The following is a 20,176-nucleotide window of genomic DNA, read 5'->3' on the forward strand; positions in this document are numbered from 1 at the left end:
ATACGTTTACAACACTAATATAGTGCTAATCTTGAACAAAAATTAGCACGTTCTAAAAAGGTTTCGCTCTCTTTTATAGTACCAGATTTTGCTACTCGGGTCGCAAGTTTGATTCATTCGGATTTTCTGATTTCAGAAAAACATTATTCCCTACCTACCTACCTCGGATGGCGATGTCATTGTGTGACTATACGTAAAAAGCCATCAGTCCAATTGAATCACGTCGCCTGTATCGCCTCATGAAGTCTGACACTAGGTTGTGAGTCACAAATCAGTGGTAGTACCCCAAGTTCAGTAACTTAATAATAAACATTTTAAGGAAATTAAGGTTAGCATCCACTTTGTACTTTATATGAACTTATAACCAAGTCATTCGCAATGCCCATTTTATATGAACTTACAAGGAAAAACTTAGCAAAGTAAACTTCGCAATATCGTCCGAATCGTCTATCTATTAGATAAGTTAGTCCGATATTATTGAAGTTACTCGGGTCTCCCTTTAACCACCCTTACTAATTCCTTAATCCCTCGAATCTTGAAAGATATACCATCCGTTAAACTACTTGAAAGGGAAAGAGACTTTTATAAAGTTTGGAATTCACATATAAAGTACAACAAAGAACAAGAAGTTGAAAATAAATAGTTATAAAAAGAACAGAAACAGATAATTACCAAAGAAATTCAAAACAACACTGTAAAGTTTATTAAATTGGAACTCGGATGAATAAATTCAGTATGTAATAAATGTGCAAATGCGGAGTTATTTACACAGCATTCAATAAATACGGAAAGTAAATAAATAACGAGAGCTTCATGAGCCTTTTAAACGTACCTACATTTTATAACTATCATTTTAAATAAACAACTTGAAAAAATCGATCTGCCTAAGGCGAAATGTAAATCTTTTATTTATTTATTTAAATAGTTTATTGCACACACATAAGAATGATACGTACAAAAGGGCGAAATCTTTTATGTAATATTTATGTATCTAATACAATAATATTTTAAAATCATTCTCATAAAACGTATTATTACACGATTTTCATTTCTCTATTTTACGATAACTGTTTTTTATTAGCTGCTCACTCAAAATGGTGTAAATTCTTCCAAGCAGGCTTTACAAAATAAAACCGACACCATGACACACCTCTAAAACGTCATACTCTACTTCCAAGTGTTACAAAGTTGACAAGTGAGGTAAGTAAGCAATATTTGAACATTCAACTTATTTGAAATGACACAGTGATTCTCCTGTTTCAGAGACAGCGAACAAATTAAAGAAAGTTCTGTGAAACTGACAAACTCGCTAAGTGATCTGGAATAAAAAGGAAGAGGAACTGCCGTTCGCAAGTTTTTAATAAGTATTAAGTACGTAAGTATAAATGCCTTTTGTTTTGGCGCCGATATTATTGAGTACTTGCGCTCTTTGAATTCGCCATTTTTTCTCCTTTGTAACATTTACGTGAAAACTGTTTAAAGCTTTTTAAAAGTTATTAAAATCTCGCGGAGTTTTGTTTTAAAAGCGTCAAGTCTAAACTTAAAAAGTACGAAAAGTTATTGAAAATATTTTATGGTAAATCAATCATAATAATTTAGGTAGGTACAGTCACGCACGAGCATTTAATGTATTAGCACATTAATTTATTTACCCACATAAAAGATAAATGACGATCTAAAATGTTACTCGCGCCAGAGCGTCTGTTTCGAATAAACGTCACATTGATGTCTCGCGTTGGAAAAACGAAAATCTGGGATCTATCAAACCAGCGATGTGTAAGAAAACACATCAGTCAGTTGCACACAGCAGCGGAGTGACAACAGTGCGTTCTTGGCGTGTGGACGCGGCTCGAATGGAGCGTGAGATTAAAAAAGTTTCATATATCTACAGTGAGAACGCGCCACTGGTTGCTTGTTAGTGGTTTGCACTGAAAGTTGCGAATGAGCAGGCCGATGGTCGAATAAGGTTTATATTTGCAGCGTGTACTATTAATAGTACTTACCTACATAGCTGTGGTAGTAAGTTTATTTAGAGTCAAACGGCGACTTGAGAGTTGTTTAGGTACAAAAGTCTACACTTAACACTTTAAAACTATAATCAATAGTAGGTATTACTATTAACAATTAAGTAACAACACAATTTGGTTTAGTATTTCGTTCCAAAATAGCATATTATTACAACGACATAAGAAGCAACAATATTCACGCGCCGTCGTATGTAGGTGCAAACGAAAATAGCTTTGACGCGAGATAATTTAAAGCAAATAATGGAACACAACCATAAAAAACAAAACTGATTTAACAAAGTATATGGTCTGGAAATGATATCATAATATTACGCACTCAGTAGCCCGTGTTGCTGTGTGTTTATACCTACATCGCCGGCGCAATATCCGACTTTTTACTACTTCTTTAGTATCTCACTCGGTAAACTGAGAGCGTAATAAATCAATGGTGCTACACTTTTTATCTTCCCCACTTTATTCTATAAGTATTGATCGTTTTATGCGAATATAATCGTTTTTGGCACCGTATTTCTGTATCAATAATAACCTGTGAGTTGTATCTACTAAATCAGATATTGCTACGTAAGCTCTTTCTTATTCGCTATAATCGTATAAAAGGATTTTGGTTGCCTATTATAATATTTTTCTTCACATATTACAAACAAATCTGGTGATAGAGCGTTCAAACATTCGATCTTTGAACCATCATACACCCACTTAGAGTTTTTTAATGTTTGAAATATGCTATGTATTTTGACCTCCAGGTATTTTTAAGGTACGTAACCCACGATGTGGACATAATCCTTTATTTATAAAATACTTAGAATGATCCTCAGACATGTGCTTGAGAAATCTTCAAAGAGATTACAACGGATTTGCCCCGATCAAACTATGTTTTGAATGATAAGCTAAAATACCTTTCAAGTACTTAAGTACTTTAGGACCTTCTTAAGTATTTTCATTCAAGTAAATACTTATGTCTATTTTTCTACCATTCTTGCGTTCTGTAAGGTAGGTAGGGTAGGTAGGTACTTAAAAAAATATTTTTTTAAATGAAACGAAGTTGTATTCCTTTTCAGCCTTCACTTTTAAAATAGAGTTCCTTATTTCTTCACGTAAACTTACATTATTAATATTTACACAAGTAAACAAAAGATTTGTTAGAAAATCATCAGGTTTATTCCACCATAAGCACAAAGATTAGTTAAGCCAACGTCAGTCAAATTAATAATAGAATTTGTACGGCCGATGATCACGAGAGGATTACCTCCGTCAGTCGGGCCACGGATTAAACGCGTAACTAATGGTTACAAATATCATTAGTTAAACCACTGATTAAACTGCCTTGCAAAATTAGTTGTCAGTTTCTACAAAGGAGTCTAAACAAGGTGTAAAATGTAGAGACCAATTTTCAGGGGTGATTACGAATCGAACAAAAAAAAACAAACGTTATTTACATAAAATAAAACAAACCCACATACTTATTTACATGATTATAATAGTAAAACGAATAAAATCCGTTAAAAATGAACATTATGAACACTGAAATTAAGAAACGCGTTTTTCAATTTTTTATCAATTAAAGTTTATTCTAATTTTCATACCACTTTGTATATTAATTTTTGTAAGCATTTCATTTTTTGTTTTGTTTTTTAGTACAGACGAATGTGTGTTCGTCTCTACTGGTTCAATCTATTCGATCAGGCAATGCCAAAGCTGGTTCGTTCCAACGGAATAACGTCAGTGAACGTTGCAAATGAGGCGAGTGCATATTGCCACCCCCAATTTGACGTTTGAGTCAAATTGAGAACGGCACTCGCAGAGGCTCCGAGCGCGGGAGCCGTTCCTATAATCCACTCTATTTATACGCGCAACCGCACTTAGCTTTCGCTAAAATATAACATACGCCCGTATTCACAAACATTACTATGAGGTCTCACAGTGCGCGAGGATGCACAGGGTCACACACGAACCAATCACAGAGCTCTATTCAACGCTGTGCGTTCAATTTGCTGGTTGACATAAGCAAGCATCGTTTGTGAATACGGGTTAGTTTAATATGTACATATTCTAATAAACTGAGATTAGCTGTTTTGAATGGCTTGATAAATGGCTGCAAACTTGAGTCCTACCGCTGGATCATTCGACATTTTTTCCAATACATATTTACTGAAGTCCGAAGTAGGATAATAAGAGAAAATGGAGAAAATTTTCTCAGAAGACGTAAAAAGCCAATTAGTTTTTGACAGAAAGTCGTCTATAACTGTAAGGTCAGTTAGTTACCCATAAATTAAATTACAGCAGAAAATATAAATGGGGTGTCAAATGGCGTACATAATTGATTAGCCGACCAACCCCTCAATGAACCCGAACTATTATATTTCTTAATTAAATCCGCGTTGTATCATGTACCGATTGATTAATGTACCGTTTATGCCCACTCCGAAGAAACAGTGGTAGAATTTAAACTTATAATTAATCTTGGGGTAGACCACGCCCCGAGTGATTCAATTGAATGGATTAAAATACCCAAAATACAGCTCCTTTGCCTTTTCATCTAAAGAAAGCTCTCAAGGTATTATAGGCGGATGCCAGATTTTTCTCGTGCTATTCATTATTAAACCTTTTCTTTGTGACATTTTTATAAGCCGACGCGCTACTTGAGGTTAAAATATTACTTAATTCATAAATTCACTGTGTAATACATAAGTGACTTTCTGGGAATAATTTGTGGCGTGAAATTGTTACTTCCTTCCATTTAAAGTGGTTCTTAAATACAATAAGTGTTACTTTCAACAGTCTTATATTTATGTATATTGTATAATGGTCTACAGAACTAAAATTCTCTCGAAGAAAGAGCAAGTTAGGAGAACCGTGGAAAACAAAGCAAGCAGATTACACGGCACGAAGCTTATTGTGCTTTTTATCACCAACAAAGATCTGTTTTTAAAGAATGAATGCTTTACAAGGAGATTGCATTATGTTTACGTTTAAAAATGTTTATTTTACAGATATTTTACTAAATGTGATTACTTCATCGAATGCGCAATCAGTCACATTTTAATACAAAATTACGACTTTCCTCAATATTTTTTTAAATTTATTACATAAGTCAGATGCGTGTTAACTCATTCTACTCATTAAACCTGTAATTAAATATCCAAAAAAGAAAGCCTTAACTCCGAATGCGAAACTAAACTAACGGCCTCCACGCACCCAGCGTGAGGTTTATGATTTAAATTCATTGAAGATTATAGCTTAGACTGCGCTTAGTTACCTAAAAATCCGAAACCTAAAAATTTGTTTTTATAAATCCTTTCATAAGTTGTTTGTAATAGTCTCAACATTTGAAGAATTTTCTTTACCAAGCAGAGCAAAAATTTTTAACCACCGCAAAACATCTGAACAATTTGTGAAGTGTTTGAGATTTCGTAATGCAAAGTAAACAGAAGTACCTTTAAAGGCTCACTTTGGGAAGGAAAATACATTTTCTCGGTTATTATGAATTAACAATAAAACGGCACGTAACATAAGCACAAGGGAAATTAAACAGGTAACACAATGATGTGAAAATCCAATAAAATGCAAGTCAAACAAGCGCGCAAGGAGTTCCGTCCATTCACATATTATCATAAGTTAAAATCTGAAACTTTGTAAGATTTGAAGAGGCTATTGATTTAAATTTTAAAGGAAATCCTACGTTAAAAGACAAAAAATCACAACAACGGCTAAAAATAAGTTTACTTACAAATTCAAAATTATTTATTTTCAAACATAGGTTTAAAATATTACGTTTAGTACAATTCATCATCAAATATTTACTGTTAGACATTTCAAATATCCTACTTATAATATTAATGCGAAAGTTTGTGTGGATGTTTGTTACTCTTTCACGCAAAAACCACTGAACGGATTTTGATGAAACTTTACAGTATTATCCCAACTAATATTATAAATGCGAAAGTAACTCTGTCTGTCTGTCTGTCTGTCTGTTACGCTTTCCCGCTTAAACCTCGCAACCGATTTTGATGAAATTTGGCATAGAGATAGTTTGAGTCCCGGGAAAGAACATAGGATAGTTTTTATCCCGGTTTTTGAAACAGGGACGCGCGCGATAAAGTTTTTCTGTGACAGACAAAATTCCACGCGGGCGAAGCCGCGGGCGGAAAGCTTTGTTTATAAACCCAGAATAACATATAGGCTATAATTTATGACGATCTGTGACAAACAAAATTTCACGCGGGTGAAGCCGCGGGAAGAAGCTAGTTTTACTATAAAAGTGAGTGAAATCGCACAAAGGGACAGAACGTGTGCAGCTGAAACTATCTTGTACAAAAAACGTGTAGTTTATTTCGAAAACGTTACGTGCGAGTTAACACACGTCTCTTGTTTACCTTCCCAACTGTGTAACACGGCCGTGATTTCCCCGAAAAGTTGCGAGCGGATTTTGATTACGCTTAGGATTGTCTACTTAGGATTAACAAATCTAATTAAGACTTCATATGGATCAAAGGATCAGTTACCTTTGAGCTAGACTATTATGTGAATTAGGTTCATTTCTGTTCAGAATAAACAAACGGAATATTATGTTTAGTAGGCATTTGAACGCCTAGATGTAGTGGTCATTAAATCTAGGGTATTCATGATTTCGGTTTTTGTGTAGATGAAATCATGTGACTGCTGGTATACTTACATAATAGGTAAATTCAAATTATTAAACTACGTATGTAATATCGCCGTGTAACCTAAATAATATCGTACAATCATCAAAAAATTACATACATAACATATCCTTGAAAAAAATTTCACACTTTTAGTGCTTTTATGTGTGTAACAAGATGTATGTATTGCTACTCGTATCATAGAGTGTAACTAGGTTTGTTACAGCCCACTAGAAGAGTTCACAGCACAATTTATGGCTTATATTTGTTTAATATGGTTTCACATTGCTGTGTGTTACCCAACCGGCACTTAATCGTGCAACAAATGGCTACTTAGCAGATACGAGAGCGTAATAAATTGCGAACACAACACGACGCAGCGTGCGGTTATCTTGCACTTTAGTGTTTGCATAATTTAAAATGCTGCCTGATATGTATAAATGTGGTAATTAATATTTACCGTTTAAAATTTCATGTAGAGGTAGTTTTCAGGTCAAATCAATAGTGTCCGACCGAAACTAGTTTTACGACCGAAACCGAAACCGAAAACGAATTTCGGCAAATGTGTCTATTTCGGCCGAAACCGAAACCGAAACCGAAACTTCCTTACAAGGCTCATATTTTGAGGGAAAATAAAGAAAACGTTATTATAATCAGTCAGACTTTATTGTTTTCTCTTTAAATCACATAGATTTCACTTTAAATCACAAAGTTACTAATATTCACAATCACAATAGGTATAAGTCGTAGAGACCTGAAACTTGGACGATGTGTTCTTTGTATGATGTAAGCATCTGATAAGAAAGGATTTTCNAGAGACCTGAAACTTGGACGATGTGTTCTTTGTATGATGTAAGCATCTGATAAGAAAGGATTTTCCAAAATTCTACCCCTAAGGAGGTAAAAAGGGGGGGGGGGGGGGGCAAAGTTTATATGGGATAATGAGATTCCTTCGTCCAATCTGTAGATTGTATACTTCAAATTTTGCATAAACATTCCTATAACACAATTAATGGAAGACGTGTTTCGTATTTTAGTGAAACTATGTATTTTTAGTGAAACTATGTTAAAAAGGGGTAGAAAGTTATTTTGATGGTGATTTACTTCAAAGTTGATATTAATTACTCAATAGTGCATTTTTTTTTACACACATGTCACGTTAAAGATTATTACTCTAGGGGCCTCCACGTAAGCTGGTTTTAGTGTCACGTGGACTGTCCCTGTCCAGCCAGACTAAAACCAGCCTTAGCCTCGGAGCGGGTGCCCGCTGCGTGCGCTCGCCCTTGAGGTAGCGGGAGTAGTCTTGAGGAAAAGCTGCTTCTCCAAGCAAACAAACAAGCGAGCGAATCACGACATTGGCTCTGATCGGATTCATTCACTCATTCAACGCGCCGAACATGACCGATAGCAGCGAGGAAACTCCCGAATGTACATTCGGTTTCGGTCGTAGTTTCGGCAAGTTTGCCGCCGAAAACGAAACTAAACCGAAACTCGTGTTTTTACCGAAACTCAACCGAAAACGAAACCGAAACCGAACATTCGGTCGGACACTACAAATCAATGTTTGTGCTGCAGTATTTTGTCAATTTCGCTTGGTTTGTGGTCTGAATATTTGGCACTACTCAATGAAAATATTTTTGACGTCATCATAATTAACTCCTGGTAACCTAAATGTAATAAAATGTTATGTTTATGTGTTAATTTTGTAATATTGATTAACTTGCTTAAATCACACTTATTTTGGCAATAATATAAGCGCTATAAGACATATTGGAACAACATTACTCCAATACTTGCAGCAGGTCACTAAATACAGTTTTCCCGTTTCAAATGACAACTCTTTTACCAACAAAAGAAAGTGTTGGACAAACTCTGTCTAAAAGAAATAGTACTATCTCGAAACTGGGTCCAATGTGTATCAAATGAAAGCACCAGCCTGTTGCTCGCAGCAAATACGAATATTGTAGAGCTGTAGTGTACAGGCAGTGGGCTGAGCCAAGCGCGGTCGTGACGCTCATAAATCGCAAAATTCAAATTACCCACTGAATGTTAAGATATTTTCTTGGTTAAACTAGACTTATTCATTCCACGATAGTTTTCTATGCAGCTTCTATTTGTACTGTTGCATAGAAATAAATAGAAATATGTATAAGTAGCAGAAATATAATATGAATTCTGGTGTAAGTACCAAAAATAAAACATTTACTTACATAGGTACCCCAACGAAGTATTAAAATATTGGCCTTTCACTCGGGTTGTAGAGATACTACGATAGGTGTCAAGAATCGGTAAATTTTCATGCATCTGAAAAGTTATGAAATACAAAATAGAAAACTACACACCAGCGCATATAAATGTACCTCGAATACATGGAGTGGTAGAACAATTGGTACAAAATTGTAAAGAACAAACTGAAAATATACGATATTTTACCACTTTTTTGCATGATGCGGACTCGTATTGTCAAGAATGGACTCAACGCAAACGCTCTATAGGGTTTGCAGCAAAAGTAGAGACAAACTTTTCACAGCTATTGACTCTTACGCCCGTATTCGCAAACATTACTATGAGGTCTTACAGTGCGCGCACAGGGTGACACACGAACCAATCACAGAGCTCTATTCAACGCTGTGCGTTTGATTTGCTGCTTCACTTAAGCTAGCATCGTTTGTGAAAACGGGCTTTATGTGTTTATAAATATGATCCACAAACTGTCAAATGCTTTAGCTGACAGTACAGACGGCGGCACATAAACCTAAATACAACAGCATCTTATGTAGTTATGATAGGAATCATTTTGCAACCATAATAGTCTGATTTGTTGACTGTACATCTCATAAAACGCTGCACTCAAACACTCCAGTTATTATTGGAAACAACTGCTATAACGATCTACCTACAATAACATGACCCTCTTTCGGTTTCATTGCGATGACGCTGTTTACAGCGATTGCAGAAATTTCCTATAGATATTTTAGGTCCACCTTAATTTAGGGATCCTAGGACTACTTAGAGCGAAATCTGGGTTCATCTGTAGGCCTCTATCAACTTCAATCAAACTAAAAGCCTTAGGCTGGGTTGCACCAATCTTACTTTAACATTGACAAACGTCAAAACTCTGTCAAATTCCATACGAAAAACGCTGGTTGTCTTTATAGTTACAGTCAAAGTTAGATGGTGCAACTCAGCCTTATAGTGATGGATTAACTTACAATTAGATTAAGTTTACCCTGATTACATACTACGTAGGTAAATATATTATTTCATCCGTGAATTTGTTTTCATGAACCTTTTTTACGTTAGCCACAAATCACGATTATTCCATTACGTATTACTAGGATAAAAAAGTTTTAATTCATTCAGGAAAGTTTACTTGTGGTCCGAATTTCGTCGGAAAACTTTCAGACATCCAAACAATTTAAAAATCTTTCGTATGTTTATAAGGCCTTCGTGGGATAAACACCGACAATCAAATCATTTTACGCTGTAGGGTTCATTTTCTCTCCACAGTTTCGAATTGTATCATATTATAGAAGCTGATTTCGCTGTGAATGACAGCAGCTATAAGCACAGCGTCCTGTTTAAATTTCTACCAATAGAAATAACTATTTTTTATGGCGCTTTATCCTTTTAGTCGTTTGTTTTTCGCAGTTTGTACCTCTATAAGGCTTTGGAAGTCTGCCAACTGGAATCCCGCATTCCACTTCCACCTCAGTCTCTCAATCAAGCCTCTTGTAGAACACTTCATAAAGAAAACAAATGAAACTTACATTGCGATGCCCGACCTCGCCTGAACAAGAGTACACAAAAATAACTGTCTGAACAATAAGTACTTATTGAAGACCCTAAAATGTCCACTTACATGAAAATGACAATGTATTTAAACATGACACTGAAAAGACGTCATACTGCCAGAATCCAAATCGTTGTTTGATTTCTGCCGGCTCAAGAATGATTCGGACCGTGGTGTGATTGTTCAAATTGGAAATGGTACTGGAGGTTTCCAGACCACTGGAGCGGCAGGCGTCGCGAATTAAATGAAACCGGTTGGTAAGCCATGTCTGGGTTCCCGACGAAGGCGCTACTAAGAACAACTCGGAATGTAGTCGAACGGATTGCTTAAACCTTTTTGGAAAAAAACACGCAAATTAAAAACAACATTATTATTTTTACTTTGTAATGTCAATGTATCATTTAGTACCAAATAAATATTTTTTCTTTCTTTCTTTCTTTCAAAAGTGATCATTTCTGTAGTGTTTTTGCCACAAAAATGTATAATATATTATTTTATGATATCACATTAAGCTAAACCAGCTAAACACAGTGGCGTCTTAATTCGTTGTATTAACTAACTACATGCTAAAATGTATAGTCTAATGTGCTGTCGACTGTACATTCGATAGAATTAAATGTGCGTTATTTATACAAAAACACTTTAATGTTATTTATTGTCACGGGTCTTGTTGGGGACAGGCGTAGGTAAATGAATGAAATAATGGCAATAAAATACTACCCTTAAATTCGAACAACGCCTACAACTCTTTACCTATTTTCTATCCAGTTTCAGTTACACGTGTAAGAGAGGATTTTCACCATTAAAGTACTCGTACGCGAGTTTAATTAAACTTAGTATAAGAGCTGTCATTATCGTGACGACGGTTGTTGTCATCTGCTGCTTTAAATAATAGAAATATATTAATCATAAAACTTGTATTTGTATAGTTGTGAAATAAATATGTTTAATTTTATGTTATGTTGAGGAAATTCACCATAAGTATAGGTGGCGCAACGAAAGTTGAGTCTATTAACTCAAGCGATGATTTAAATTGTATCTGTATACGCTGTCTGCTGTCGTGACGTTTAGCGTAGTCGGACTGACAAGTGCTTTCTGTCTCGCTTGCAGGCCTTTAACAAAAGCTAGCTAGTGTAGGTATTCGAAATTCAAACTTGAATGTGTAATGTGTTGTTTCTGTTCCGTATTCAAATATTACATCAATGTGAGTACGTGTTTGTCTCAACTGTCTCAACTTTCATTCAGTGACTTATACATAAATATTGAATTCTCATACGTGAGCTTCGACTAAGAAACCGTCTGGTAGTAGGGCCAGAAGGTGGAAATGTGTCTAATGCGATGAATGCGATCGACTGGCAGATTGGATTTATACATGCTCAGTTGAAGTCAGATCACTCTGACGTATATTGCACCCTTGGCTGGGCTTTTGCGTTTCTTCTTGAAATATTGATACATTCTCAATGTAAATTGAAGCAAAGACGAATTACTACTGAAATAGAATACATCTAGAAATCAGTCTTTACAATAATGGGAATAGCCTCTTACTCTATTTCAAATCAATGGCTATAATAAGCTGAACGATTCCATAAATAAATCCTTCCGTTTTAAAAGTTAAAGACAATTTTACGTTTCTATTGTTTTAGGTATTAAAAAATATCCCGAGTCCATCAACGGTTATCATCTATCTTTGTGAATCCGTTTTTCCTTATTTAAAAATAACATCAATTGTTTTGAGCGTTTAATAAATGGTCGTACCATTTTTATTTATCTGCGCACAGTCATGAACTCACGCATCTAATAAAATAAACAACGAACGTACCTACCACGCATCCCGAAATTATCTTTGATGAAATAAATCAGTATCATCTCGTATTTACGGCCAGCGAATATAAATCGGAGGCTAGGGATGTGCAGATATCCGTAAACGAAAAAACAAACGAAAACGTTTAATACACCCAATAGCTTTGTCCCATTCCAAGCATTGCAAAATATCAATTACAATCTATAACTGAAAAACAATCATGGTTATGAGCGTCTGAAATGAAAATAATATTGCATTTTAACTGATCTCGTGCAGTGAAAGCAAGAATTTCATATTGAATTCTGTGATATACGAGTACCTACCTAATTATCACGCTATCGTTATTATCTATTGTATATCTGCTCAAGTACAATGATTTTATTAGTATTGTGGGTTTTAGTTACGAAATTGGTACTCTTATGGCCGTTTTTACCATCAATCCCTAATTTTTAAGTGTCCCCCAATGGTTAAACTAAACAGGAATTTTGTTTATATAAGAGCACTTAAAATTAGGGACCACTATCAAACGGGTATTAGTTACTAATATTGTGGAGTAATTATTTTTTTTAGTGAGTGTAATTTATCTCCGGTGTAATTTATATTCGGTATAACTCCGGTTTTCATTTAATCTGCTTAAAATAGGTAAATTAAATATTCAACTCACGCTTCTTAACCGACACGCACCGCTATCAGTAAAAGAATAAAAAATCAGATTTTTGTAACGGTTATTCGGAAACAATCGTTTTTGTACACCTATTTTTGGTTCAAAATATCCGTATCTTTATCCGAAATACCCACCCATCCCTAATTTAAACCACATCCGCGTCTGCCGATGATACCGTGAATATTTTTACCGATGATTATAAACTCAGATCATAGAAAGAGAATAGATATGAAGTCGCGCGTAACTACAACGAGAACCAGTGTCCCCACATTTCCCCCACCACAGCTCCCACACACACATTCAACTGTGTAAAAACAAAGCGACTGAGAGTCTACGACAACATGTGCAACCGGCTTAAAAGTGCTGTGATTGGCCAGAAGGCGTGCCTTATGGCCAATCAATGGCCGCGTGACGTGACGCACACTTTGAAAAAAGCAATTAGAGAGAAGAAAGATAAAATGGAGTCGATAAGATATCGATACTTTAANGAGATTATAAACGATGGCTGCGTCTATTGTGAGCCGTTCGTTTATACAAGGTAACCTAATTAAGGCTGAAACTTGTTCGCCTGAAAGTATATCGATAAAATATAAGTTAATACATCGAATGTACAGACGGCTACTTAAGCTGAGTTGCACCACCTAACTTTGACCGTAAGTAGGTATAACGATAACCGGTCACCGGTGTATTTTGTATGGAGTTTGACAGATTTTTGACGTTCATCAAAGTTAAAAGTAAGATGGTGCAACCCAGCCTTAGTTTAATGTGATGTCGACTGAACTTACTTTAACTATGATTTGAAGTATCTAACTCATACTTAACAAATATTTAAACTATCGGAATCTCAATATGTAACAGACAGATACGTGCTCAGAGAGATAAAAGAGTACCATTCGTATGATATTTGAATTTATTGCAAGAAAGCTGCAATAAATGCGACTGTGATATCATTCTTTGAGGAGACGATATGCTGAATATTACGAGTATGAACATATGACATAAATGTGTTCAGATATGCATCAACTTATATGTTACTTATTTCTTGAACCAATGTCTCTCTTATCTCATTGCACCTATCAATATATCAATGTCAAAGAATCCAGTAGTAGTTTTTATCAGCGTTAAGACCAATTAAGTTTTCGAAAACTCACTTATCATCCGTCTTATTGCATAGGTATTGCTGTAGTTTCCATATAAATAAATATTCCGTATCTACTATTACTGCAACTTTGTAACGAAATGAACACGAGTTCAACGTTGAACACTTTTATTTAAGCATTTTAATAATAAGAGCTTTACATTTCTTACTCGGCAAGTTGAAAGTCACTAAAAGATTCTTCAAAAGACAAAATTGTGTTGACTTAGAACCCCCAAGCTCCCACCAGTAGGTACAGTATATCTACCTACATCTTGTGAAGATTTGTAAAAGGCTGACAACAGTGATTGAGTTTGCAGAGCTTCCTCTGAGCACTGGTGGTCCCACATAATCTACTCGAGAAATAAAGATGATTTGTGATATTTACCTTGCTACAGATAATGTAAGTAACCTACTTACTTTGAAGAGTCTTACATCAATTACTTATGTATTTTCACGTGTCAAATTGTTAACCGGTGAATAATTTTATGAAAATCATAAACCGGTGGGTTGAACCACTATTCCACTAATTAACGTTAAGTAGTTACATAAATATTTCCTACTAATGATCACATTACACAAACTTGACCGATAGTCTATCTATACTATTGATTGGGCTATCCCAAAACTACAAAGTATGAAAGCTATAGGTATTTAAATACTTTAAATGCAGAAAACAAACGTACTCGTAAGTAGGTATTTTTGTGAAAAGTATCACTGAAGTGACGCGAACGCCCCAAACTACGTACTTAACGAAAGATACAGATTCTGTCCAGCGAGGCCTCTACAAATAGAGACCACATTAGTGTATTGTATTACAACCTATTCATAATACCATTAATCATTCACAAAGGAATGGATACGGACAACCGCTGGATTCGCTCTGTATTCGGAATGATGTCAAGGAACATGATAATAACGAAGCCTTTTAACTTGTATTATTGGGCTCTCTGTATTGTTGTCTTCCATAATTAGGGAAGGAATCTGGGGGCACGGCAGTGCCCCCACCAAGTCGAGCAAAAAAGCGGCACGGCCGTACCATCCTTTTCTCGAAGCAATTCAGGCCATTTTCGACCGCCTGTAACTTCGTTGTGGATAAAACTAGATGGCTGAATTTTCATTAGCTATGCAGGCATTGTAAAGACACGGTATATTTAAAATTTCATTCAATTTGAACCAGTAGTTTAAGAATTATAACGGGTCAAAGTTACTTAATTTTGTCACTCACTGACTCACTCACTGACTCACTCACTGACTCACCGATCATCAAAACTCTAAGGCACTTCTAGCAGACCTAGAAGCTTCAAATTTGGAATATAAGTAGTGTTTGGTGTATGAATCAAGGAAAAACTAAAATATTTGGGGGCACGGTAGTGCAACCGCCAAGTCGAGTAAAATTTTTCAATTTCGGTCCAGTTTTCTAGATACATAACTGCTGTCTACAAAATACAAAAAGAAATGAGATCCCATCAAAAACAATACTTGTCAAAAAAACCAAGTCTCGCAACTCAGTTGTTCTACGGTAAAAAGTTGTGAGATCCATGTAATACCAAGTCCAGGCCAGGAAATCTTTAACGTTTTACATAAATATATTGACTTGGCCATCGCATGAAAACACGTGTAAATTAAATTATTTAGTGATACGATTTTCTCGAGGTATACCTATCTAGTTACTAGGAAAGTAATCAAAATCTATTATCGTAAAATCGAGGTAATACCTAACTACTTACCTAATGAATTAAAAGCGACAACTAGGTGGGGCTCAACGTGCGTCAAGCCCACAAATTTTCTTACATAACGAGCACCATAACCACTGAGCAAAGTCATAGATGAAAATGTTGACACAGATGTTGATAAATTTTCTTTTACTTTTCAGTGTGGAAGGTTTAGTCATTACACTCTGAGCTAAATAACGCCCTCGTCTTCCGCTCGGATTGCAGTCTGTAATAAGTAACTTTCAACGCTGTATTATAATTTACTATTAAAGTCTTGATTAAGTGACCTGAAGAACTATGTACAAGTAATTTCAACGTTACCTTCGCCCCTTCACTTTTCACTCCAAACTAAATTAAACAATGTTCTTAGAATGTAAGCCTTGCTTACACGTTAAATGTCTTAAATGCTGCCAGAAACATGTGGCGGTATTAGAAAGGCAAGATAAAACGGGAATATATTAAAAGGTGTGCTTATCTCGAGTGGGATGATTAACTCACAAATATTTAAAGAAATATTATCCCACAACGCGCAACGAGGAGAATAATAAAACTCAGAATCTAACCGCGTTCCACAGAGTTTCAAACTTGCTAGCATTCTTTTTGAAAAGAAACAAAATAAAGTGGCCAGTATTAATGAGTTCGCTTTGTGAAAATATAACGAAGTTAACGCGGATGCAAAGTTATTACGTTTTTTGTTTGTATCAGAACATTTTAATCGAAGTTCGAACTTATGAATGCACTTGATAGACGGTAATAATATTGTAACACTGTATGTTTTACAACCGAAATATTTGACTCAAAAGCTGACAAATGATTTGGTCATCCCGCGCAACAAGTCGGCAGCCATTACGGCTCGCAGGCTGCGAGCGGGTTGCATCGTTAAAATTGCTACCATAACTCCGAAAGGGAATAATGTCACAAGACCCTTTTGAAAGTTTTATCTTTTACGACAAAGACGTTTTTAACGTAGCTCCCCAAAAGAAAGTTCACGTCACAGCGAAATACCAAAAAAATATTTGGAAGATTATCATAAGAATAATAAATACTTACCGACATTGGAACAAGATAAATAAAATGGAATATGGATGTCCTTTGACTCCAAAGGAACCGTCTGAAATGGGTTTTGGTTCATTAAACGCGAAAATAAATGTATGGTAGAGCTTACTTACACATTTCATTAACTATTTGGATACAATAAAGGTACTTTTATGAATATGTACCTACTTTCAGAGAGTAGATTTTGATTATCCAGTTTTCCTTCCTGTGTTGTACCTACTTAAAGTAACAAAATCGTCAAAATATCTATTAATACGAGTAGTTAATGTATCGTGTTGATTTAGATACGTGTCCGTTAACGCATCAACAACAGCAACATGACATAATTAATCGTTCCCTTAAGATGGACCGTTATAGACTGAACGGGCTTTATTGGGATTAGGGCAAACAGCACGAGGGATTGTATATTGATGAGGGATTGTTTGTGCTCGCCTTTATAGCTGCAGATCGCCCGTAATGCCACTCTTATACCGGCTTACAACAGACTCAATTTAGGTGCCACTTCGTGACAGTAACTGGGCTATAACGTTCTTTAATTTACGGAAAAGTCGTTCGAGAGATAGTTGAAGGCTATTCTTTGCGGCTCTGAACAACTTGAGATTGGAAAAAAAGTCAAATTAAATGTCAAAACCCGCACAAAAGTAGCTACAACTTATGTAATGTAATAATATGATTTTAAAGCAAATAACAATATTGTCTATTAATGTAATATTCAACATATTAATTGGTCCCGAAGCGCTGATAGAGTTGAACCAAAGTTTTATCGTAAATCATTTTGTATAAATTACTATGTTATTGTAAATTACCTCATCGAGTTAGATAACGATGTTGATGATAAAGGACTCAAATAGTAACGATCGTATTCTTAAATTATACTTATAATTATCTATTCAGGTGTAAATCACTTGTAATATGGCAAATGTTCTGATTGTATCACTATTTTGACTAGATATCAAGTGAACTAACCAACTGACGTCCAATACTGGCTTTAATAACATTAATCAATGTCCGCTAAACGCTACTGGGCCTTATTGTGATTAGAGCACACAGCTCAGGGAATTGTATATTGATGAGATGAGGGATCGTATGCCACCTGCCTTATACAACGTGATTTGGGAGAGATCACCAATCAGCGTTCGCACCTTATATTCATTAAGGCAGCGATATTAAGGTTCATGAAAATGAGACGACGAGATTAAAACTTAAAACCTGTTGGTTTCAGATTGCCCGTATCCAAAAGCGAGAGTATTCGTAGAAAATTTAACTACCGTTCAAAATGTACTTTGAATGGAGTAACATTTCAAAACTTGGGAACATTTCTAATGAATGTCTATGTCGTGACGAACGTTTTGACACTTTAATTAAATTACGATCACATTTCAGTAAGTGGCGAATTATGAGTTGTGTTTGGGTGGGAATCGTGAATTTAGGTACTTAAAGTTTAATCAAATCAGAACTAAGTTAAATATCCATTGTCTGTTTAAGAGCACAGCTACGTAAACGTTACTTTAAATGGCAATAATACGTTTTCCGATAGATCCATAAACTTATTTATTGCTCGGCCTGCCGGAGGCTGGAAACCCCTGAAGATATATTAGTTCACCTGGGTAAGCCTCCGGAAAAGGTGCAGCAAAAGGATTCCCGTAAAAGTATGAGATTTAACTGAGCTATCGCGGCGGATAGCAATTAATTACCTGCGTGGCAAGTCTAGCTATTGTTTTCTTCCATGAACCGATCGATGCAGGGATTTCTTTTATAAATAGATTTATAATATCTACCTATACAAATAATCACCACTTTTATAAACACACCACACAGTATAAATACACCAAAGTATGTGGTTCGACGAACTTATAGATTAAGTTAATTATACTTAACATTAACCATCACAAACACATAACATCTATAGTACAGTATCTAATCATGCAGAAGAGGGGGTTGCGAACGTGCGTATTATGTGTAGTCTGTATGTACTGACGCCTAATTTGACAAAGGCCTAGCGGTTCTGTTCCCCATAAACCCACATCACACAAACCCTTCGCGTTCCTGTGATCTCCGGTCTTCGAATTCCGCGTTCAGTTCAAACGAGTCAACAAGATCGCTAAGCATTTGCCGTTATCGGCGTCAGTCTGTTTAATCATGTGAGTATTGCACAATATGTACCGCGTATAGTGGCGAGCAGACGAGGCACCGCGGTGACGTTCGCAGCCCCTGGCACTCAGGGTCGGAGACAGTCGCATGCGAAGCGGGAGGGGCGACGGTGGGGCAACATGAACGGGGCTCACTGAGAGGATGGTGCGGCGGCACGGAGAACGTGTAGTACTTGGCCGTTTGATTGTGAGCTCGGAGCACTGAGCTGTGGGTGAGCGTCACCACCACGACGAGGACCGACGCCAGCGCGAGCGCGAAGAAGGAGGCTGCGACGGCGGCCACGACGCGGCGCCGGCGGGCCTCCTTGCCGGCGTCCTCGGGGGGCACCTCGGGCTCCGGCGGCGGCGGCGGCGGCTCGGGCGAGCGGCTGCGGACGCTGGGGCCGCGGCTGTTGGGCAGCTCGAGGGTGTGCCGGCGGGAGCGGCGCGCGCGCTCGCATTCCGCGGCGGACGAGTGGTGGCGGCGCAGGCGATGGGGGGCCCCGGGGGCCACGCGGCACGAGGCGGAGCGCAGGGTGCGCACGGGCACCATCAAGTCATCGCTGGCCGCCCTCGGCACGCGGGCCGAGTGCACGGAGCGCAGCGAGTGGTCGCGCGTGGAACTGCTGGGGAAGGCCAGGTCCACGGAGGCGCGCGACGAGTGGCGCGAGAAGCGCTCGCGGTCGCGCTCGCGGTGATCGACGCGCACCGACATGGTGCGGGCGGAGCGCGCGGCGGCGGCCGCCCGAATGCCGCGCGAGAGCCGCCCTCCCGGCCCGTGGTCACGCCGCGCCGCGCACCCGTGTTTACACTCGTCCCCGATCTCACAAAGAACGCTCACAAAATATTCTCCACATAGCAAGGTACGTTTACGTGAAATCTCGCACAAATGGATGTCGCCGATTTCGTATTTACACGATTAAAGGTATTTGGACTTCCTTTTCGCGCTTATCAAGCAAACGTTTGCTCAGTCCCCGGAATTGCAACAACTTTGGAATTATTTAGTTAACAAGTTAACCGTGTTCGTAAATAAAAGTTTATGTACAGACATTTCGATGCAATAAATACATACCTACTTATTTGTAGAGTTAATTGAAATGTTTTGTTGTTGTTTCAAAACCAATTGCAGTTATTAACTTTTCGAAACTGAAAGTGTTTAGTAAACTTTCTGTAAGTAACTTTGATAGTAAGTTTTCACGGTAGAAAAGCATTTAAT

General features: G+C 37.0%; 1 protein-coding gene across 1 annotated transcript in view; it reads right to left on the reverse strand.

The window, feature by feature from the left end:
- Positions 1-19,756, reverse strand: part of LOC114365693 (uncharacterized) — a 50,200-nt gene extending 30,444 nt beyond the window's left edge. Inside the window, exon 1 of the mRNA XM_028322327.1 lies at positions 19,117-19,756. Coding sequence (XP_028178128.1) covers positions 19,117-19,675 — 559 coding nt within the window. The 5' untranslated portion in view covers positions 19,676-19,756. The remainder of the gene's footprint in view (positions 1-19,116) is intronic.
- Between the last annotated feature and the right edge of the window lie 420 nt (positions 19,757-20,176).

This window comes from Ostrinia furnacalis, unplaced genomic scaffold (assembly GCF_004193835.3).
Source record: "Ostrinia furnacalis isolate ACB-3 unplaced genomic scaffold, ASM419383v2 OfSCF7613, whole genome shotgun sequence".
NCBI classification, from domain to species: Eukaryota; Metazoa; Arthropoda; class Insecta; order Lepidoptera; family Crambidae; genus Ostrinia; species Ostrinia furnacalis.